General features: G+C 46.3%; 2 protein-coding genes across 3 annotated transcripts; one reads left to right on the top strand and one right to left on the bottom strand.

Annotated features, from left to right (window-relative positions):
• The first annotated feature begins 942 nt into the window (after positions 1-942).
• On the top strand, positions 943-3292 carry LOC146766167 (uncharacterized). The gene is made up of 3 exons (XM_085591670.1): positions 943-1287; positions 1449-1530; positions 2779-3292. Exons 1-3 carry the CDS (start codon positions 1060-1062, stop codon positions 3177-3179), a joined length of 711 nt encoding a protein of 236 aa, XP_085447796.1. The 5' UTR covers positions 943-1059; the 3' UTR covers positions 3180-3292.
• Positions 3293-3693: 401 nt separating this feature from the next.
• Positions 3694-22860, bottom strand: KIF3A (kinesin family member 3A). Of its 2 annotated transcripts, XM_021549553.3 has the most exons (19): positions 22747-22860; positions 21189-21471; positions 20401-20545; positions 20049-20133; positions 19468-19573; positions 18581-18720; positions 17717-17914; positions 17159-17333; positions 16084-16173; positions 14437-14508; positions 12584-12592; positions 10838-10994; positions 9854-10034; positions 9449-9559; positions 8551-8676; positions 7855-7908; positions 7638-7706; positions 7305-7429; positions 3701-6780 (listed from the first exon to the last, which is right to left on the bottom strand). In XM_021549553.3, the coding sequence occupies exons 1-19, from the start codon at positions 22750-22752 to the stop codon at positions 6732-6734; spliced, it is 2181 nt and encodes a 726-aa protein (XP_021405228.1). In that variant the 5' UTR covers positions 22753-22860; the 3' UTR covers positions 3701-6731. The 2 variants fall into 2 exon arrangements, with proteins under 2 accessions (XP_031361861.1, XP_021405228.1); XM_031506001.3 differs by lacking the exons at positions 12584-12592; positions 14437-14508 and having other exon boundaries at positions 3694-6780.
• Positions 22861-23810: the final 950 nt, after the last annotated feature.

Raw genomic sequence — 23810 nt, 5'->3', positions numbered from 1 at the left:
TCCCCATAGCAGGGAGGTAGGAAACAGCACAGCTCTCCACTGGCAAATCCCTCACAAGGATCTTTCTGTGTCAGTGACTTCACCTAACTTCATCCAGGGCATCTTGCAACCAGACAAACAAGATTACTCTCAGTCTGGCTGCTCCCGGACTCATCAGGTGCTCACAAGTTGTTATCTGGTGGTAAGTTGCTGTTTGAGTTAGAAAAATCCCTATTAGTTATTACAAAACTCCAAATTGGTTTCCCAGCTCAGCATTTCTCAGTGCCATTTCCTGTGGCAGCTCTGGTTGGTGAGGCTGGCAGAGCCCATTGTCTGAAAACTCAGGCTGCTGTTCCCCAAGCTGGGCAGGATGGACAGGGCAGCCTCCAGCTCCCCAAAACGCTGGAGTAGGGCCACAAGCCCCCAGTGTCCCAGCACTGACAACAGGACCCTGGTTCCAGCTCTGTCTCCCTGCACACAACCCTGCAGGATGCCACACGGGTTTGGGGATCCTGTTTGGTCAGGAGGGTCCCCAGCTCTCCACAAAGCCCCAGGCTGATGCCCTGCTCCTGGCCAGGTTTGTCCCCACACAGCCCTGCCATTCGTTCTGCTCCTCCCCAGGCTAAGAAACTCAGGACGGAAATCAGTGTGCAGATGAAGGACGCTTTGCGTGATCTGGAGATATTCAAATGAAACGTGATAGAAGAACTTGCAGGTTACTCAAAGGAAAATAAAAAGTGTTGCCATTGGAGTGTGTCAGAGCAGTGGGCAACCCAGTTTAACCACTCTAAATTCATCATGCCTTGAGATATGGAGAAATGGAGAATCCCCAAGCCTGGCTTATATACTGCATGCGACCTGACTCCTGCCACTCTCATCTTACAGTGGAAATTTCATAATGCAAGATCAGAAGAAAATTTTGACTTGCACAAAAAAGAGCTGTTGCTCTCCTAATCGGGAGCAACTTTGGAAAGTGCCTATAAGGGAAAAATAAGTTTTTCCTTCTGGTTCAGCAATTTCACCGTAATAAATTGAGGTGCTTCCTCCAGAAAAGCACACACAGTTAGAGATCACCAAACAATGCAGAGACTAAGAGCTGAAGGGGTCCAGCCAAAGCAGGCCATGAGCATCCTGGTGCAGGTCCTGCTCACCCTCCTGGTGCTGGGAGACGTGGCCGCCCCATGGCCACAGCCACTACGGACCAACATCCTGAAGGAGAGCATCAAGCTGCTGGACCAGCTGCAGCAGATGGAGGTAGGGCTGGTCGGTGCTTTACTCACTGATGGGAGGAACAGATTGTTTCACCAGGCTCGGAGGGAGCGATGCTGAGCCAGAGGAGGGTGATGAGCATGGTGCTCACAATGCTCCTGGAGCCTGGAGGTGGATGGATGTGTGTCTGTGAGTGCATGTCAGGATGAATCTGTGTTGTTTGGAGCCTGATTGCTCCTCTCCTTTGTGTCTTCATAAAGGTTTCCTGTAACAAGATGAATGTGATAAATATTTTTGCAGATCATAAGGTAAGAAAAAACCCCAACCATATAGCCCTGATGGGTACTGGGAGGGTGCCGGGGGCCAGAGGAGAGCACAGGGAGGTGGGATGGAGGTGGCAAGCCTGGGATCCTGCCTGTGCTGGTGTGGTGCTGTGGAGGAGCAGGAGCCCACTGTGAGCCCCCAGCACAAACGCAGGGCTGCCCAGCTGGTTCTCACCACTCCCAGTGCCCTGCACAGGTGCCCTCACCTTCCCACACCCATCTCTACCTCCAGCCAAAGCAGCACTGGTGGCTTCTGGCCCCCCTGGGGACAGGGAGAGCCCAGAGGAAGGGCAGGGATGGGCACCTGTGCTGGGGCAGCAAACAGAGGTTTCAGCTTTTCAGGGAGAGGAACATCTCCCTTTCCCTGGAGTGCTGTCACCAGCTCAGACACCCACACACACCTATTGCACAGCATCCTGAGTACTGGGTATCCCTCTTTAGCCCCTTATCTGGGGAAGGCTCTGCACTTAGCACAAGATTTAATAGCAGATAATAAGGCCTCTTTCTGCTCTGAAAACTGCTGCCTAAGCCACTCTCCCCAGCCCCTGGGTTCCTGTTTTCACAGAAAGCCCAAGCCTTCACCTCATGCCATGCCTGGTGGCACCCAAGGGGTGCAGCAGCCTTCACTGGGGGGCTGGGGCTCAGCAGCCCTCAGGGGACCCCCACACCCCTTCTGCCACTGGGAGCAGCCCTGGTAGTGAGAGGAGATGCCAAAGATGCTGCACAGCCCCACACTCACCAGTGCCCATGCTCATAGGGACAGACTGGTCACTGCTCTGGTGAAAGATGATAGAACAGGCAGCACTGGGAACATCCCCCAGGGAAGAAAGTCAAATAGTTTTTTTATTGCCACCAGCACTTTATTTATTAACTCCTCATCTTCCACGTGTTTCTGCTATAGGACTTCTCAAAGCCCCTAATGAAGGCAAACACTTCTTAGGTGCTTTTGTTATTCCTGTAGCCTCCCTGTCTGCTCAAACCAGTTTAAGTGCAGGGAGCAGCTTCACAGGGCCCCACATCCACACCTGCAGCAGGAGCACGATGCTCCAGCACAGGGGTGCTCACAGCTGTGCCACACTGCCACAGCTTCTGCCGGGGGTTGATTCCTCCTCACCAGGAGAGGGATGGGACCAGTGCCAGGTGTGCACAGGGAGGCTCTGGCACCCCAAACCAGCTTTCACCTATCCTTTAGAATAGAAACTTATTATTTGTAGCGCTTTAATCTGCTGCTAATGAGCCATGACTATACAAAAGTGTTTTTAAAAAGAGTCATGTGTCTTTTCCCAGAGAGGTAACAACACTGAGATCTTCTGCAAAGCTGCCACAATTGCTCAGGAGCACCAGAGCTGCCACAGGTACCTCGGGGGCCTTTACTACAACTTGCTCAGCCTGGCCTGGGGCAGCAGAGCAAGGCACAAGGTGAGGCAGTTCTCCCTGCACTGCCCACATCCCTCAGGCTTCTCCCTTGGTCACTTATTTTACTCTCCCACCACCCTCAGCAGCCCAACCCCAGCTGCAGAACCCAATCCCACCCCAGCAAGCTTTTTAACAGCCTGTTTCCCATTCCAGAAGCCATGTCCTGTGGCAGCAGGCAGCACCACCTCGCTGAAGAACTTCCTCAATGATTTACACCACGTCCTCCAAGAAGAGTATAAGAGTCAGAAGTGAAAAACCACTTATTTTGTTTTTAAACTATGACCCTATTTTTCAAAGATTATGTATAATAATTCTTTAAATAAATTTATTTTTGGACTAAATGTGGTGGCATTGCATAGGAAATTACACAAGGCAACAGTTTAAGGGAATTTCAAGTATATGGAACAAGGATAGTGTGGCTAGGAATTGCCACACTACTTGACCTGCTATGGCATTAAGCTCGTGCTAACATGAGGAACACAGATCTGAACAGAAAGAAAAGCCCAGGAGGGGAGAAGACAGACCACAAATGGGGAATGCTGCTGAAAGCTGGCAACTGAAAAGTACATGCTGCAGGGTCTTGCTGCCCAGTGCCCTGGGGCTTGGCAACAAGGCTGCAACACACCCCAAACACTTCTCCAGAGTGCTGCTGTGCAGCTCAGAGCTACAGAGGCACCTCACCCACCCTTCCTCACCCAGCTCCTGACACAACTGAGGAAAAAAGATATGCTATGTATAATGTTAATTGGAAAACAGGAACATAGGGTAGAATTAGGAATCAAGAATTTTATTTCATGGTATGAACATGCTCCAGGGACACAATATTGATATATATACAGTATAATGAATTAGCTTTAATAAAACAAGAAATAGTCAGAAATAAACAGAGTTAAAAAAAACAATAAACAGAAAGACAAATCATACAGACTAGCAGTTTTTCCCTCTATGCAGGCCTGGCTAAGCAGAACTGTGGAGAAAGGTGAAAGCTGGACATGTGCAGACAGTGTAGTCAGTAAAAGGCACTAAGGACCATTTCCCCTCCTCTTAAAGGATTAGGAACAAGTTAAATATTAAATAATTCATTTACACAAGATTAAGCAAAAATCTCATTGTTAAGGTCAATGTTCTGGAATGAGGAGAATCTTCTGCTAGCAAATGCAAAGATGAGCACACAGCCTATGTTATGTAAGATGAGTCCTGATAAATACCATAGAGCACATACTGACCTGCAACAAGAAAGGCTGTATTAAGCTCCTAAAAGTCCATATAAATCAAATCCTTTCCTTATTGAAACACATTATGTGCCCATTAGACATTCACAGATGGGCAAGGCTATAGAGAGAGCCCATGTGGTAAATCCACAAACCAAACTCCCTGGTTTTACAAGAAACTTCCCAGAACTTCAACAAAATACACCACTTAACAGGTGAGCCCAACTGACAGGGCACATGACCATGAGAGTGTTCCACCTTATTTAAAATCCTCTTACAGGGCAAATAATTTGTCCTCCAAGCCTCTAACAGGAGATAACAGGTTTCTCCAATCTGCCAATTAAAGGTGTGCAAGCAATTACTTATTGTTTACCCCTGCTCCAAAGCTCACTTAAACATGCAGAGTACCAAGGTTTTCAGCAGCAGGACTGTTATGTTCATTGTAAATCATATGCCTTTACGTTTGAAGTATTTTAAATATTTCGGTATTTTAAATGGAGTGCCATGGTTCACAGCAGTAGCTTGGAGTGACTGATACCTGTCAGGTAAAAGGATTTTCAATGGTATTTCTGAAAGCACAGCTCTGGTTTAACTGCTGCTAAACCAGATCATTCAATAAATGTTAGCACAAGATACAATACAAAAAGGAAACAGAAGTTATCCCTGGTTTTGAGACCAGGACAGACCACAGCTATGCATCTATCTGCTTGGATTCAGAACTGGAAGACTTTAAGCAGCATTTAAGCCATTTTCAGTCTGGATTTTTTGATGACAAATATGTATGTAATAAGAAACAATCCAACTCTATTCAAGCACATTTAAGATAAGTTCAGCTCTTCACAAGCAAAACCACCTACAGCTTTAATCAAGAAAGTTTCTGAGTATTTACCCCTAAATCCTAGGCTAGAGAAAACAAATGCTAGTGCTTTTATCTGTATGTTGTATGAATTCAGGTGACACTCCCCCCAATAGAGAGGGCAGCATGTTCTTCCAGGTCATGATCCTGAAAAAAAACCATTAAAAACACCAGGAAGAAGCTTACAACTTGTTTAGAATAGCACTGAATATATCCTTCAGAGCAAAATATGTCCTTACAAGACCAGTTTTAACTATTACAGATCCTGTCACAGACCCCAAGGTACCTCCAGATAACCATCATGACAGGAAGAAAGGTCCTTTAACTTCTTTCAGTACTTCACAGGAACATTCTGGTAAAAGCAGACATGGCTACTAGCAAGGACTCAGGGCATCTGAGGAGCTGCCTTGTTTCCTGTCACACTGAAGGACTCCATTGCTCCTGTCAGTAATCACAGCTTTTAATCCTCCAAGTAACACTAAGATGAGGTCACAGCTCATCCCCCCACCCTGCACAGAACTGCTGAGATACCCACAGCTGATGTGATGAGTCATAAAACACATGCAGTCTGAAGGAGATGCATTTTCTCTGTGACACAAAAGCAACATATTAAAGTGATACGTGTCTATTAGCAGCATAAATATCAAATAAAAAGAGCAGCCATCACAAATAAATGGTTATTATCAGAGACCAAAAATATTTTCTTCTCATCAGAGCATAGCCAGACATGTGCACAGTATACACAGGAACACAGCACCAGCTATGTCGGGGTATATTGTTCTAGGAAAAACTAATTCTGTTTTACTAAAGGAGAATCAAATTTATCCTCAGTGTAGAGCAGTGGCCCAGTGCCTTGTAGCCAGGGATGAGGAAACAGAGCCTCAGTGCTCACAGCCCCATGGCTGACACCAAGTCCTGGTGTTACAGCATCCTCCTTAACTCATCTCAGCTGTTCAGATTACAAAACTACTCACACAAAAGTACCAGCCCTGAAGCATAAAAAGCTACCAAAGACAGCCTTAAAAGAAGGAAAAAAGCTCTCTTCTGCCTTAATATCCAAGGTCTCATTCTCCACAGTGCCAGCAGATCACAAACAAACTGATAAAAATAAAAGAACTATTAGACACCCGTGGTCCCTTTTCAGAAATTTCATGACTTTTGTGGTTCACATTTTTCCTACCCAGCTACTTTCTCTATACAGGAAGACAGCAATAAGAAAAAAAGGACTGTGTATTCAACACATAACACAGTGTGTTAACAGCCACGGTGAGGAACATTAAATAAAAAGATTTGATGCTCTCAAAGGTTTGCAGCAACTACATTCAAACACAGATCAGTGCAACAGAGGACAACAGTGAAAGCTGCCAGTTATGTGCAAAGCAGGGCATAAGTCAGATTTACCAGCCTTAATTTCAGGATTTCATTAACTGTTTTGAACTAACACATCTAGCACTTAAACACACATCTAGAACCCTATTTTCTATACATTTCAACATGGATTACCAACTAGTTTCCCTGCACAACACATTTAATACATAGAATTTCACAACCATCAATCATACATACCAGTTTAATATTATGTTAATATAACATACAATATACAGGCAACTAAGGAAAAATACTTTTTTTAAAATAAAAAAATTATAGCCACGTCAAACTGTGCCATCTCTTGAATTCCATATTCTGGCCAAACCTTATACACTCACTGATTTTTACAGGAATTCTGACCAGGTCACACTACTGCAGCAGGGAATCAATGACAGCTCCTGGCTTGGCTGAACGTTTTCTGTTTGGAGAGCAGAAAGGAAAGGGAAAAACAACACCACACACACATCATTATGCTGTCTAGGAAAGACAGGGACCAGCCACAATTCAAGTCAAAACTACATGACATGACTTCTCCATAAGCAAAACCAACCAAACAAAAAGCACAAGAAAGCATATGCTGAAATCTCCCCCAACAGCCCCCTCGCTCCACTGGCACCACTGTTTGCACTGGCAATGTGCTACACTGTGTTATACTGGACCACAAAATGCAGCAAAATAAAGCAAGGAGCTGGAAGAGGAGAATGCCACAAAAGAACATCAGAAAATTCCCAGACAAGTCATTCTGGACAAGATCTAGTGCAGTAGAGATCTCAGCTTGGTTCTGTTACACCTGGCAACACTGAACTATATCATGCAAAAATTTTGTCCTTTGCCTTCTCATTAAGCAAATGTTTGAAGACTTGTGGCAAGTTTGCATATACAAACTCCAGCCTTCCCTTGGGTAAATCCCTCATTGCATATAAATACCCCAGAGCTCTTCACCTTCTACCCGTCTTGGGCCTGGATCTTCCTTTTGAAGTCCTTGGCCTCTCCAGCTTCATCAGAGATTGCCTCAAGCTTTCTTCAGTGTAAGCTAAGTAAACATGGGAAAGGTCCACTTCAAAGGGCTAGAAAAACACCAGAAAACCTTGTAAGACAAAGTCGTCAGAATAATTTTATACACTCATCAATGGTGCTTTCATGATACTACAAAGACTCATTTCTTCAAAAGAAAAGAAAATTTGGATTGGACAGTTTGGCTCTAAACACAGTATGGCAGTCTCATGCAGGACTTGGGCCTGTACAGTTCAATACATTAATTCAACCATCACTCACATCTTTCTCTTTTTTATCCAGGACAGGCGTCTGTTTCCTCATGTTGTTTCCTGTATATGCAACGCATTTCTGTAAGCAGAAAAAAGGTTTGTCAGTAAAGTCAACTGTGCATAGTAAAACTGACTACAGCTTCACCAGTTTCTTTCTGGGCTCAGTTAAACCCCTCAGAAGACCATACTAATGCTAGCTTGTACACAAGCCAGGCAACCACTCTTACCAGCTGCCACTCTCCTATGTCTTCGTTCCAGTGAACGTAGTTCTCAATCATTTCCTACAAAGAAGTCAGGACAGTAAGTGTTAGACATGCACAATCTATCCTCTAGGTGCAGTTTCCACAACATACATCCTAAGGCCTGGACAAGCTGCTTAAGAACAGTCTTGATCCCTTCCACGTTGTTCCTATCAGGACAGCTACATCCTGTGCAAAACCTCTCCCATTTATACTCTGAAGTCTACAGAAGGGAAAAATACCACTCCCAAATTGTAGGTACTGGAGAGCCCCCTAAACCATGGGGTTTCCATTATGCCAACACCATCAAGACAGCAGTAAGCAAACACTGTAATATGGAAAAAATTAAACCTAGAAAAAGAATTTCCCTTTTCCCATTAATCAGTGTGCATTATAGTTAAGCTCATTGTGAATTTTCTGTATACTGAAGTCACGAAGAATGTCAAAGACTTAAAAATCCAGTCTTTGTGTTAATACCAGACATTAGCAAGCACAACTTAAAGCTAGTGGAAAAAAAATAGATTTTGAACAGACCCACTGCATGGGCACACTGTGAATATACCAATTAACTATGTGGTCAATGTGTTTTTCTTATTTTTATAAGCCTTTAGGAAAACATGCTGCAAGAGAACTGAAATTGGCACAGCACAGCTCCTGCCTCAGGCTCAGGTGCTTTGCCTTCACCTGGTAGTCCTGAGGAATGAAGTTGTCTATGATGAGAATCTGAAGACGAAGCTCCCTGCTCAGCTGCCGAATGTTTTCCAGCAACCCTTCAATCTCTCTCTGATGCTCTTGCTGTAGATCTGCCATCTGAAAACAAAACAGGCTTTTGAGAGGCATCAGACTTATCTTAAGACATGGTAACAGCTTAAAGAGAACTGTTTTTTGTCTGTACGAGGTTTTTGGAAAACAAAAGCAAACTCTGGTTACTAGTACCAAAATATCTCTGAACAATAAATCCTCTGAAACATTTCAGCTCAGAGATGACTGAAAACAACATTAAGTTCTCAGTTTCATAAACCCAACACTGGCCTTCTGTCAATCCAAGCTGCTTCAGCTAAGACTAGATGAAGAGCATGAGACAAGTTGCATCACTGGCAAGGTTTCAAGGAAAATCTCTAATCCCAAAGACCAAATGCATTTTTTATGAAGCAGGAACTCCAGCTACCAGCCAAAGGATACACTGATCCAGTAACTGAGGATGAGGTAACAAGGACATCAGTCATAAAGGACAGGCAGCCCAGAGCAGAGAAGCCTTTGGGTTGCAGCAAAGCAGGACATGGGGCTGCCAACAAGCAACTTGCATTTTATTTCAGAAATAACCAGTGGTTTTCTTTGAAGTTCTTGTTATCTTAGGATCTCACAAATAACCCCTTCTCAGCCTGGCCAGGGGAAAAGCTCTACAACTGTTCTAAATGCTGTTCTAAAGCTCCAGTATTTTCAAATTATGTGAGCCAAATGGAAAGCACAGAAAGACATTTCTGAACCTACAGCACATTTTCCAGCATTACAAAGCTAAAGGCTTACCCTTCCCAGCTCTAGTGCCTCCCAGGATCTCTGGCTGAGGACTTCAGATACTAACCTCTGACTTTGCAGCCATAAGCATGGTCCAAACTTTCTTCAGTTTTTTGGTTTTGCCCTGTGCTTCCTCCTGGAGGTTGGTGTACTTCTCCTCGATGTCCAAGCGTTCTTGCTGTGGAAATTTAGCACAGATTCACACACACACACATTAACAAGCACAGAAACTCTGCAACAGCAGAACAAGAAGAACAAGAGGAAAAACTAGCTTGAACAAACAAAGCATTTGCAAAGAGCACAGAGCCCTGGCTGAGCCAGGATGGCTCAGACCTGCAGCAGTTGAACAGCCAATAAGTGGCCTGTGGAGGGGTGACTCTTCAATGCTTCCAGAGCAGAGCCACACCTGGGCAATATATTCTGGTGTCTCCTGCCATTGCTGTTAGCAGACAGCCACAGCAGATAACCTCACCTCCTTCTCCTCAAGCTCCTTGCGAAGCTGCTCTGCTCTCTTCCTTCGTTCCTCCAGTTCCATGTTTGATTCTTCTAAAAGCTTCTCTTGCTCCTCTGCTTTTGCCAGCAAGTCCACTCCTCCCACAATCACCTTTTTCTCTAATGCAGACAATTTCTCCAACAGGGACTGGTGCTCTTGCCTAGACAGACAGGTAGGTGTAAGACTTCCTGCCCTACTGTGCTCAGCAGGTATCAAGTCCAGCTTGGTTTTATAGCCCAGACAGCACTCACAGGGCTGGAAAAACTTGCCCTGCTGCTGAGGGTTTAAGTGGGGGTGAGGCAGTGCAAGTGAAAGCAGCAAATTCTCCAAGCTCCAGCTCCCACCACTTGCTCTCAAGCAGAGAAGTGCCTCCCACTGCAAGTCACCTCTGTGAGGGGCTGCAAGCACCCAATGACATCACCAGGCTGCTCTTTACCCTCTGCCCAAAAGGGCCCTGCCAGCACAGCAATGCCCAGAGGCAGCTGCTGAAATAGAGGGGAGTGAACAGAGATCAAGGCAGCTGCTGAAGTGCAAGCCAGGAATGCTGGCTGCTGCTGGAGCAGTCTATTTGCATAGGATGGTGTGACCTTAGCAGCTTTTCGGCTTCCGAATAGACTCCTACACCCAAAATTACATGCTTGTGACTGTGCTGCTGGAACCTGGCCTGTTACAGAACAGTACTGCTGCTCCTCACAGGTCCTGGGAGATTAGTTTACGTTTCTAGGCTGCTTTGCACAACTAAGTAAAGAAAATAAGCAGTGAAAGGATAAAAGTTTGTCTTTCCCATATACTCTACACTCTCAAAGAGGAGTAAGATCCTCTTTCACCTTGACAATAGCAAGGGGTGATGTTCACTTTCTATGAAGTTTGACAGGCACCTTACCATGCATCTCCAGATACTTGTATGATTAAGGAAGGAACAACCCACATGACCACACAAACTGCTCAGAGCACGGTACTCACTGAGCTTTGAGCAAGTCTTTTTCTCTCTTCTCCAGTTCAGCTCTGGCTTTATTTCTCTCTTCTTCTTCCATATCAAGCTTAGTTTCAAGAGCTTTTCTCTCCTCTTCAATCTTGGCTTGCATCTCTACCATCTTATCAGGGGAAACTTTCTTTTTGCCTTTGAAAGATACGGGGAAAACAAATTAGTTCACTGAAAAGTAAAATAACCTCTGTATCACAGCATTTTTCCCAAGTTCAGATTCAATCCTTGCATTTAACAAAAATTTCATTAGGTATCAGCTTCAAAATGGGAAAAACTTCAAAGCCCATTTTAACATTGGCCAGTTGTCACCAGCTCCTACTGAGCAGCAATGCTGTGTAACTATCACTGGAACTTAATGTCCCCAAAATATAAAACAAAAAACACTTGGAGAAGGAACACTGCCTGAAGAGAAACCCAATCTGGAAACCCTGATATTCTAACAATGCAGATCAGGCCACAGGAAGGAAAACACAAGACTGCTTTGACCTACAGATATAAAAGATAAGTTACCAAGAGTTACATACTCAAATTTCAGATTAGCATCTCTACCATTCCACTTATTCACCGCCCTCCTCGCAGGCTTACCTGTTCCAAAGTGGGCATGTAGATATTTTTAAAAACACACTACTATGGAAATAGAGAAATTCAGAAGATTCCTATGAAAACCAGCCAACTAAAGAAACTTCCTGATCATATTTGTCTATGCAACAGTGACTACCCACAGATTTGAAAGTACCAAGGTTGGCTCTGGCTTAATCAGCTGTGTCCTTACAACAGAACTACCACAGCAGCACACCAGGTCCATGTCTTGTAGGGCTACAAAGGGACTGGCCAGAGCACTCACTGAACCTACTGATCTCAAAAGCTGGTCCCAAATACCCCAAATTTGAAACAAAGTGTGAGGCTGCTGCTCCTGAAAGCCACTCTGCAAGTCTTGAGTCAATTTTCATTGCAATCCCAGGAGTGCCCAAGGCAGGCAAACAGAGACCCTGGGGGGTTATGTGGAATAAGAATGCATTTCCTCAAGTCCACAACTCCTAAATATCCATTTATTCACAAATGAAGCCATAGTTTTCTTGTTTTGCTTTTCCAGACGGGGAAAAAACCCCACCCTGTAGAATCCAGCTGTACTTGAAACTAACAGGAGCCACTGACTGCCACCTGACTGTTTTCATAGTGACATAAGGCACATGGTCAGAACACACTCAGGGAAGCTGTTCAGTAAAAGGCTTCTCCTCCTCCAGTCTTCAAGATATTCAGCTTCATTTATATACATGTATTTTGTTTATCATCATATATACATTATACACATACACACTCCAGCAAAGTGTAATGCATATGTAAACATGCATGCACATATTTTCACATTTGCATATATATTTATTCGTGTGCACAAGAACTTTAATTACTTTTGTTGCAATGCAAGGACTTCACTACTACAGCAAACATCTTCATCACCATCTGCTACACTTCAGAATCAGATAACGAGTGCTTCTTTCTGGGCTTGTGGTGCAAAAATCTCTCACTAATTAATCTTTGAGTAAGAAGCTTTCTGGAAGTGCTATACAGAGCTCATCGTATGAGATAAGCCAGATAAAGGCTTCTTACTATTAGGACACAGCCCTATATATTCTCAGTTTAGGAGAAAAAGGTGAAGTGAGGCAAGTTGTAAGATCTTTGACAAGCTTTGCACATGTAAGGAGGTGAAAATCAATTACACCAACCTGCTTGATCTTGCATTAAGAGGAAGTAGAAAGCAAATCGCAGAGAGGCAGCAAACACATAAAAAGAGGAGGAGAGAAAATGTTATTGCTTTGATCATTTTGGACAAAGATCATCAGCACCAGAACAAACAACAAATTTTATATTCATGTTTCTAGGGTAGAAAATATGAGATAATCATGACTAAAAACCCCTCTATTAGAGCAAACACTAATGCATCATGTTACTCTAAAGCAGAAAATGTGTCTGTACTTCAGAGTGCTTTGCAAATCCAGGATAATCTTCAACTCACTCTTGCATTCTGCCCATTCAATGCAATGCTGGATCTAAACACAACATTAGGAGCCAGCTGCAAGGATCATGACCTAAGAAACAATTAAAAGGGGTGGGTTTCTCCTTCAATTAACAAACTTAATGCTCCCCACACTCAAGACAGTCAATACTGCTATAATACCTATAAAATATTAGCATCTAGAATACATGTTCTAAGTTTTAACCAAGATTTCCAAGCCAAATCTTTGCAAGATACAAGACAATTGCACACATGGAGTCTCAACACAAGATTTCTCCATTTAATTACACAGGGGATTAGTAAGTTAATTTGCAGTAACTGGTGCTTCCATAGAGGTATAGAGCCACTTTTGGTTATTCAAGCAAGTGCAACAAAAAAAGGCAGAATAAGAAAGGGATAATGAAAGACACCACATGCAGAAGGGTCACACTAGAGGACAGTTAATATCCCAAACCACAAAAAGCTACACTTATCCCAATCGCCAAAAGCCCAGCACAACTTTCCCTACAGAAGTCTCCAAACCTGCAGAAGATGGACTCATCCACCTGCTGACACATCAGCAGTTTGCTATTAACTGTCCTCATCCAAATAAAACAGGTTCCAAGCAAGCTTTAAAGGAGCAGGATTGAAGCAATTGGAATTGCCAGGCTACAGTCATACGACCCACCAAAGGTGTCCCCTGGGTTGTGTTCCCTCTAACCCTGCTACTACCCTTCTCTGAGCTGAGGCTTTCCACTAACATCACTAGTGTAAAAGTGAGTGAACTACCCAGCAATACTCTCCACACAGGGAGAAGAGTGGAGTGCTTCTGTCCAGGATAAAACACCACCAGATCAAGTCCCCACAAGCCGAGTCCCAAAATGTGATTTGTTTCCTCAATCCTTATTGACTGTAGGGTTTTTACAAGCACAGTGACCTCTCTGCCCAGGAGCAGTCCAGACCTGCCTTACTACTAGACCAAAATCTGAATCTCCTGTTCCTCTGAACTAAGTCCACAGAGATCAAGAATTTAGTATTATGGGGTGCTTAAATCCCAATCACCAAGGATATTTTTTTAAGTATCTGCAAAAATAAAGCCCATCAACCAAGCATTGCCACATTTTCTTTGCATAAGCCTCATGCTGGTTGACTATTCTCCAATACTAGTTTTGAGAAGGCAGAGTACAATATAATATAGAATACATATCTAGCAGTCCTTTTTATTAATTCATATTGTAGCAATTCCCATTAAAAATTTAGCTCAGATTTTTTCCCTCCATTTTAAAAGGCACGTTTAACACAAGCTGCAAATTGGATTTTTTAACCTATTATTTCTCAATTACCTTTAAATCTTGCTCAAGCAGCCTACTACATTGTTTCCTATTCTCTCAGATATCTGGCTAACAATGTGCACATTAACTGTTTCAAACATGGAAGCAGCAAAGGAAAGGCATGCTTTAGCAGAGTTACAGCTGGAGGTTTATCTTTCCAACAGACAAAGCAGGGAAGAGTGCAACATTGCAAAATGGAGTGTGCAGATCATGGAAAGGCCAAAGCTTAAAGGACTTAAGAGCTCCCACTCACTAGTGAAGGACTTATCCAGAGGTTTCTCTATGACAGAGCATGTGGAGTCTGAACTACTGCTGCTGCTACTGCCTGGAAAACAGAAATGCGTCCCACAGAGAAACCCAGAGAGGAAGAAACATGCAGATGGGAAGTTAGTTCTAAAGGAAAGAAACCCAGAAGAGCCAGCAACCTACTTCAAAAAAGCACAAGCTCCCATTAGGAAGCACTTTCTAGGTTCCCTCCCACACTCAGCTTGCAAAGCCACCATTTCCCAGCACAAAACTGCATGCTCAGAAAGACATTTCAGTTAAAACCCATCTTAATCAGACTACAGCTTAAAACATGCCAAGGCAGCTTCCATTTCAAGCACAAACAGCAGAGAACACCATAGTGGAGAAGGCTGTGGATGTCTGCCATAGCAGAGGATTCAGTGACCATGAATCCTTTCCAGTCTTATACACATAGCCATGTGCAGTTCTCACTCTGGAAGGCAGAATCAGCTTACACAGGGACAGTCAGTGTGTACTCCTGTGAAGCAGCTCCCTTAGGGAACTTAACTAAAGTAACTTGTCTGGGAATGGAATAAGTCAGTTATTCACCCTCTACTCCTTCCAAGCAGCACTTTGAAGGTGGGTCTCCTCTTGGGAGGAGATTTGGGCAGGACATTTGGAGACAGTGGTCAAGCTTTCCACTTCTAGAAATAATCAAAAGTTTAAAATCACAACTATCACCAAAGGCATGGCAAAAATAATTTATGACTACTTGGACAGACACCAAAATGCAAAGAGTACATCTAAAAGCAGGAACAGTTTAACAGGAATTTTTTTCAACAGATGTGGATGCTTCAGGAAAGAAAGGCAGTCTGAATATCAAAATAAGTTTAGCAGAGAAGCTGAAAGTTGAGATGTAGCACTGGGCTTGATTTCTCCACTATCCACGAGGAATTACCAGCAGGGCTCCTGGAGAAGAGCAAGCTCCCAAGAAGTCACAACATCCCATGGTACACAGTGACCTGCAGTTCCAGGTTCAGCAACATCCCCTGGAGTTTAGATTATACACAGCAGTTTAACACTGATGTGAGAAAAAGGAAACTCCACCATGGGATTTTCAGACTGCTCCCAAAAAAAGCATGCATAGCTCCCATTAAGCTTTTCAGTTTGCACAAAGACATCCAAAGGTCAAGTTTTCCCTTTATCAACATAAAATAGGACACCAGAAGAGTCAGTTACTGAAGATCTGCAAGACAGATGAATCCTTTGCCTAAACCACAGCCAAAATTCCCCTCCAATCATACCCATGGCTATAAAAACCACACCTGCCTACAAATGATCTTTGGTGTTTTCTTCCTCCCACCTCCGTAAGCAGGGAAGTTCCACACCACCACAAGCCATACGCAGCCACCTTGCGGCACCCAGGGAGCCACCACAAAGGATGATGTCACGACAAGCACAGCTACCCAAGTGGAAGCAGGTACTACAGGTTTGGAGCTGTCCATCTGCAGATACTGCACCAAAGGGCTTCGTTTCTAGGAGAGGCATGATAATTGCAGCGGCATAGGGCATCTCTACAACTCCTCTTGTCCTGCCTGGCTCTGGCTACACTTCCTACCCCAGCTGGTGGGTAAGAGGAGAGTGGTGGCACTGACGGGAATCTCTACTGCCTTACCCCGCCGTTTCTTCCGCTTCTCCTCTCCAATCTCCCCATCTTCATCCTCCTCTTCAGAATCGCTGGTTTCAGAACCAGAGATCTCTTCCCCTAGAATAAAAGAGTGTGCTTTTATCAAAAGCTTTCCTTCACCTCCTATCAGCCTGTTACTCTGACAGCAGCATTTATCCAAACACAGCAGTATCTGACATCAGTTTATGAGAGTAGTTGCAGAAATCCTTAACTGTTGCACAAGCAGACAGCTTGCCATGCTCAGGAAACTTAAGGACAATCAAGATAAGCAACTGAATGCTGTGATGTCAGTGTGTATGTATTAAACTCAAGAGGCTACTTTTTACGGAAAATAGAGCATCTTTGCACAGTTGAAGCTATGAAGTTTTCCCAGCAGGATTCTACCATACCTTCTCTTCTACCTTACACTTCCATCTCAGAGGAATGAAAAAGGAAGAAGCATCACTGACCATTTCCTGCTTCTCCTGAATGGGGCAGACAACAAACACCAAGTAATACTGGAGTTACTGCTATGGCTGTTCTGTGAGTATCTCCAGAGAGATGTTGTGACATCTGGTACTGTTTAGCAAGCATCCCTTTAGCAGGGTCACTCCATATTGATGGACTAATAAGAGACATGAGTCTATGGTTTAAAAAGGCTTCTTGTTGCTCTACAGTGTTTAGAAATCCAGCTCCATAAATCTGGTTCAATTTTCCTCCTGATAAATGCATCCCTCCGCCCCAATCAGAGAAGCAGTGTGATCTGTTCTTACAGCTCAGTTTAATTCTCTATACAATGTCAGTTGTGCTTGATAGGGAAACCCAGGAAAACCTGGGCACACTGATCCCAGCTCAGATGCCACCACTCACCCTAGTGGCCAAGTGCCACCTAGTGGGAAAGATGGACCCCCACGAGCAGCCTTGGACACCTCTCCTGGCATCCAGCAGGGCAAACAAAACCAGAACACTGACCCGCACCAGCAGCCAACCTCATGTGATACATATTCAAGTGGCAAAAAATGTTCCCATTCAAACAGAACAAGCATCATGCACAGAAGAACACAAGGGGGAAGGAGAGTCTCACCTTCTTCCAGCTTTTTTTTAAGCTCTTCAATTTCTTTTTGGAACTGGCGGAGCATAGCATCCTTGGGATCCTCATTAATCCTGGCCTTGTTCTTTATGTTCTTGGCTCTGTTTGCATACCTGAGTGTGCTGATGGTCTCATCATAGTTGTAGTCTGCTGGTCCGATGTTTGCACACTGCAACACATGGAGATCAAGTTACTGGAGGACAGTGTCAGAGCCCAGCACAAGGCACTGCAGGAAGCCAGCCCCAGCTCTGACAGTCTCACACTGCTTCTCTTTCCCAAGCTTTCCTGCTGTTTCTACACTGAAGCCACTTCTGACTATCCAAGCACAGGTTCTGTTTGATCTTAGGCATGTGTGTACACATGTGCTGTGTTTAGAACCTCATCTATACAGAGGCAAAGAGAAAAGACAGAAAGAGATGCACACAGAAGGTTCACTAAGCTGCAAACAGCTTAGGATTAGTGAGGTAAATGCCAAGCTGTTCAAGTCACTATGCTATCCCTGCAAAAATGCAGCCCAATAGCTGGAACTGGAAAGGGCATCTCTTAGCTTACCATCATGGTTTTGGAGTTGCCCCCCAGGGAGTCCTGCAGCAGCCGTGTGAGTTTGGAGTTACGGTAGGGCACGTGGGTGCTCTTGCCATCCACCAGTGCGGAGATAACATTGCCCAGTGTGGAGAGAGAGAGGTTGATCTTAGTGGCTTCCTTCAGTCTCTGCCCTGTGGCTCCAGTTTTTGTCTGTCTTTCAGAGCCCTGCAAAGGGAACATGAAGCAGGAGTTAGAACACATCCTCTAATACATCTCCCTCCAAATGGAATCAGCTACACGTGAAATCTTGCTAGCAGCCACATCACTAACCACTTCATCCATTATTAGAGAACCTAGCTAAGTATCTCAGACATTGTTAAAGAGACAAGGCAAACAAGTCTTAACAGAAGCTTTCAGTGCCAGCAAATTCTGGATTGCTTAAAGCAATGCAGCTGGGAAAATAGAGATTCTCCTCCCCATGAACAAAAACGTTATGGGCAGTCAGTCAGCAGTTAAAAGACACCCCAACTGGAGCAGCCAACTGCCATCTATAGCCCTTCCTATCATCAGAACAAGAGCAAACAGCAACACTGCAATTATTTTAAGGAGTTGCATAGAGCATCCTATACACACATCACATGAATAAGTTAAAATGCATTCAAATAAGTTGAATGCCTTTAGTTTCACTTTTTCTGCATCTTCCCCAAAGAAAAGGTACCTCTGTGCAAACCTTGGGCTAAAGCCATGTTTTACCAGCACAATTACATTGGTTCAAAGCGTGACACTGAGGGAAGGAACCTGCAAGTGATGAATAACATAGTCACAACCCTCTGGAAAAACCTCAACAACTTAAACCAAATTCTTGCCAAAGAGCTGGCTGGTCCTACTCACAGCAAGATCAACGAGGTGCAGCTTGCCCATGCGCACGTGCATGTTGCCATCTACGCCCTTCTCACTGCACTCAATGGTGATAGTGAAGATGGCGTGCGAGCGAGAGCTGTGCTCGTTCATGTTTGTGGCACCAACAGAACCTTTTAATAGAGAAAAAAGCAGTGATGTCTTCAAAGTTAATCACATCATCCTCTAACTCTTCCTGCTCTCAGAGGAGACTCATTCCCACCTCTTTACCCAACCCTGTATTCCAGAAGATGGCAGAGGTATGCTCAGACTCAGCAGCAAAGTCTATTCTTGGGCACTGAAACTGCAGTACACTTCCAACCTGGACTAGGTCCTGCAGCCTGCTATAGCTCTAAGACTGCCAAGACCACCAACTGCCTTCATCTGTTTAAAGATCAATACCTTAAGGTCACACTAGATCCCTGAAACAGTTGTATTTTGGGAAATAAGAACACAGCAATCCATGCCAAGGGCAACAGTAATCAGAACTTTAAGTCATTCAATAATCTGAGCTTAACTAAGAAGTCTTCCAGAACACAAACTACCTCCCACTCACAGCTTAGGGCTGATGTTCATCCTGATCAGAACTGAAGTGGAAAAAGGACCAAGAGACACACAAGGAGTTCTGACAACACTGACTGCACTCACTGCATCCTTCCTTTGCTGATCCCCACTGGCACTGGCTGATGTGGGAAGCACAGCCCTCTTTACCTTCTTTACCTTTTGGCCCTGCACAAAAGAGGACTGGGAGGAGATACCCTTTGTGCTCTGTTCAGCCAAACACTCCTCCCAGCAACAGGACTAGGACCTCCTGCTGCAGTCTGGCAACCAGACATTTACTCTGTCTGAGCTATAAACCTGCCCACAGCAAGGCTACGTACGGTTCTTGTGGCCCAGAGTCATGATTCTGTCCATATCATCTGCATTGTTTACAACATAAGCTGAAAGGTCTTTGATATAAACTCCCACATCAGGTCTCTCTTTCACCTAAGAGAGAAACAGTTCAGACTAAGCATCCCTAGGAGATCCCCAATAGCAATTCTAGTAATACTGTAACCGTATAGTGGTTTACTCCTCCATTTTCTGGCTAGCACATAAAACACTCCACTTAGAATCAGAGCAGATAAGGAATAAAGACTCATGCATGACAATATGCTACAGCTTTCCTCTGAGGGAAAGACATGATTTTAAATCCCAGTCTCCAATTCTCAGGATTCCTGAGGGACCTTTGGGGTAGAACTGCAGGTATTAAACTGCCTCAGGTGGAACAGCTGATTCGTGCAGCTGACCAAGTGGAAGAGATTCAAAGAAGGCAGCAGTGACATCCAGCTATTGCATTGCAAAGGAAAGAGGACTGCTGAGGAGCCCAACCTCCCACTTCCCTGCAAGTGCTTCTCTGAACTTTAAAAGAGAATAGTGCTCTGATTCAAAACAAGCACCACATTCAGAAGAGGAGGCTCACCTCTAACCTCTGCGTCTGGTCCTTTCCCAGCAGGTCCCGCACTTCCTCATTGTAAATTTCCAGGTAAGAGACACGAACTAAAAACCTGCAGATGAACAGCTGGGTAGTAGCAAAACATTTGCTGAAGTCCCACAAACACAGTCACAGAGTACAAAGAAAACAGTAAAATACCAACACAGTCCTACTGCCCCTCAAGAACTGCCTAAGTGGGAGCCTTTCATCTTGGGAGAAGTACTATTTCTGTTGTCATTGTCAAGGTCAGGCTCCTGCTACACATAGACTCACATTAAAAAAACAAAGAAACCAAAAATACCCAAAACAAAAACACAAGCAGTCAAGGGAAGGCATTTACCGTGTATCTCCCTCTGCCTTGGCAATGTGACCAAATATGTGGGCAAAAGAATTGGGAATGATGCCTCTGAGCTCAGGAACTGCTCGGACCCCTTCCATGGTGAAGGTTTTGCCTGTTCCAGTCTGCCCATATGCAAAAATAGTACCTGAAGGATAAAAGAATAAAGTCTAAGAGTTGAGTCTTCTCTAAACTCTAACTGCAGTTTTACTTCATCCCTTCTTAGCCTGATAGCACCGAACACCTCTATTTTTATGGAGTTAAAATTTTCCACCTACTCCAGTAGCTACTGGAGTACAAGGCTGGAGCAACAGAAATGCTGGGCAAACACAGCAAACAGGACCTATCTACTGCTAAATCCAGCTTGCAGGATGTCTAATAAAAAGTCAGCTTGTTTTAAAAGTGCAGAGTGACTAAAGCATGGAATGGTAGTACACTTCAGTTCCACTGGGTACTGAAATTGTACAGTGAGGAGCCAATGAGAATTCTGATAATGACATAAGTGCACATCTTTTCCAAAGAGATGATAAAAGGATAAAAACACGCAGTTAACTGGCCTCAGTGGAGCCTCCTTCATCACCCATCTACCACTATTAATGACAGTAGTGGGTACAAACACAGAGCACTCTAGCAAGTACCCTCAGGCTATTTTAAGTTAGAGGCCACAATAGAAATGATCTGAGACTACAGCCCTCAGAAGGTGAAACTCCCTTAAACAAGATCACCAGGAATTTTAACAAGGTAAAGAACAGGAGACAGGACGGGATCCTTCCCTTACAACAAGGACTTACCATTGTATCCCTCTAGAACAGAATCTATAATAGGTCTTGCTGTTAAATTATAGACATCCAGCTGTTTACTCTCTGGTCCAAACACCGTGTCAAACGTGAATGTCTTCGGAGGCTCATTGGAGGAGTCTGTTTTATGGACAGTTATAGTTCCCCTCATCTCATCCACATTCACTGCCATTTTGTAGCCTGTAGCTTTCTCCCGGTCATTGAGAGGCCGGCAGCGCACAACCACCTTGACATTGTCACAGCTTTCCGGCTTGTCCGGCTTCTCAGGCTTGTTAATCTGTAATTATTTTAAACAAGTACGCAGGCTGTAGCACTAGTGTTAACACAGAATCACAGAAAGGGTTGGGGTGCAAGAAACTCAGTTCCACCCTCTGCCATGGGCAGAAACACCTTCCACTGGAGCAGGATGCTCCAGCCTGGCCTTGAACACTTCAGGGATAAGACAACCACAGCTGCTCTGGACAACCTACGCCATGGCCTCACCACCCTCACAGGGAAGAATTTCTTCCCAACAGCCAATACAGCCCTGCCATATCCCACTATAAAACTACCGTGTGTTTAAGCACAAATACTGTTGAATCAGCTTGGGCAGCTACATCTCCAGAGGATCAAGAACTTGGGGACTTAAAACCAGCTTCATTATTAAAGCTGAGAGAATAACGCACTTATTCAGGCAACAGGATCTTCTTTGGTTGGCCAACATGGAAACTGAATGATTAAACCTTGAGCATTTCACATTCAACACCATCTAAGAACGTTTCAAGAAACAATTTCACGTTGCAATCTGCAACAAGCTTAGTGGAATTCGGTGCAGCCATGCCATTCTTTTTCAGTAACAATGACTATACACTCTCAAACCTCACAGAGCACACAGCCAGATACCAGGGAGTGCTGGCTGAAGGGAATTCATTTTAATTACAACCCTCAGTATACATGCTTAAGTTTAATCCTTTAGAATACCTGAATGTTGTATTATAAAACGCCACATTCATTTTCTTTCATGTAGTTACCAAAACAAATTTTGAATCACGGCTGACGAATCTAGTTAAGAGACACTCCCGTGGGCTAGAGGTGCTGCACCTGAGCATTTAACTGCTCCTACAGCAGCTATACTGGATGTCAAGCCGAAACAAACCCTTTCCAAGCGCCTGTCCCTGCAGCTGTCACCTGCCCCGATTCCTCGCAGGCCTCAGCAGCGGCTTTTGCCGTCCTGCTGAACGCGGAGAGCGGCTCAGCCCCTCTTGGGCGGGGGAGGGACGGCACACGAGGCGTCAGCCAAAACCAGGAGGGGTTTGGGTGTCTCCACGGGCCACCCGGGATAAAGGACGAGACCCTCGGAGGCGGCCGGACCTCCCCTCAGCGCTGCCAAGGCGCCGCCCGCATCCCTCATCACCCCCGCCCCGCTCGGCCTGACGGCACCGCCCGCCCTGCGGCTCCAGCGCGCACATGGGAACGGAGGCGGCGGCTCTGCGACCCCCGGGCGGGGCGGGCAGAGGTGCGCAGGGCCCGGACGGCCGCAGGGGCCGCGCCCCGCGTCTCCCCCGCATCTCACCGGCATGGCGACAGCGATGGCGGCCGCGGCAGCGCGGGCCCGGCGGCGGCACCGCGAACAATGACCGCACCGCGCCTGCGCCAGCCCGCCCCGCGGCCAACGGCGGCGGGGGCGGGGCCGGGGAGCCCAGCCAATGGCGGAGGGGCGGGCCCGGGGAGCCCAGCCAATGGCGGAGGGGCGGGCCCGGGGAGCCCAGCCAATGGCGGCGGGGGCGGGGCCCGGGGAGCCCAGCCAATGGCGGAGGGGCGGGCCCGGGGAGCCCAGCCAATGGCGGAGGGGCGGGCCCGGGGAGCCCAGCCAATGGCGGAGGGGCGGGCCCGGGGAGCCCAGCCAATGGCGGAGGGGCGGGCCCGGGGAGCCCAGCCAATGGCGGCGGGGGCGGGGCCCGGGGAGCCCAGCCAATGGCGGCGGGGGCGGGCCCGGGAGCCCAGCCAATGGCGGCGGGGCGGGCCTGGGGAGCCCAGCCAATGGCGGCGGGGGCGGGGCCTGGGGAGCCCAGCCAATGGCGGCGGGGCGGGCCTGGGGAGCCCAGCCAATGGCGGCGGGGCGGGCCTGGGGAGCCCAGCCAATGGCGGAGGGGGGCGGTGCGCCCCATCGCCATGGGAACGGCGGGCGGGCGGGGCGAGCTGGGCACGGCCGGGGACGGCGGGGACAGCGCGGGGCGGCCGCGGGCCGGGGGCTCTGAGGGGCTGAGGGGGCTCCAGGCGGGGCCCGGCGGGCTCTGAGGGGCTGAGGGGGCTCCAGGCGGGGCTCGGCGGGCTCTGAGGGGCTGAAGGGGCTCCAGGCGGGGCCCGGCGGGTTCTGAGGGGCTGAAGGGGCTCCAGGCGGGGCCCGGCCGGCTCTGAGGGGCTGAAGGGGCTCCAGGCGGGGCCCGGCGGGTTCTGAGGGGCTGAAGGGGCTCCAGGCGGGGCCCGGCCGGCTCTGAGGGGCTGACGCGGCTCTGAGGGCTCTCCAGCGGGTTTGACGGGGCTCCAGAGGCTCTGACAAGACTCCACTGCTCTGGAAGGGCTCCATGGGGTCTGAAGGGGCTCTAGATCTCCTTGGGGCTGCAAGCCCTAAGGCTT

Source organism: Lonchura striata, chromosome 13, assembly GCF_050655825.1.
Source record: "Lonchura striata isolate lonStrDom1 chromosome 13, ASM5065582v1, whole genome shotgun sequence".
NCBI lineage: Eukaryota > Metazoa > Chordata > Aves > Passeriformes > Estrildidae > Lonchura > Lonchura striata.
This window is presented reverse-complemented; position numbering and strand designations above follow the sequence as displayed.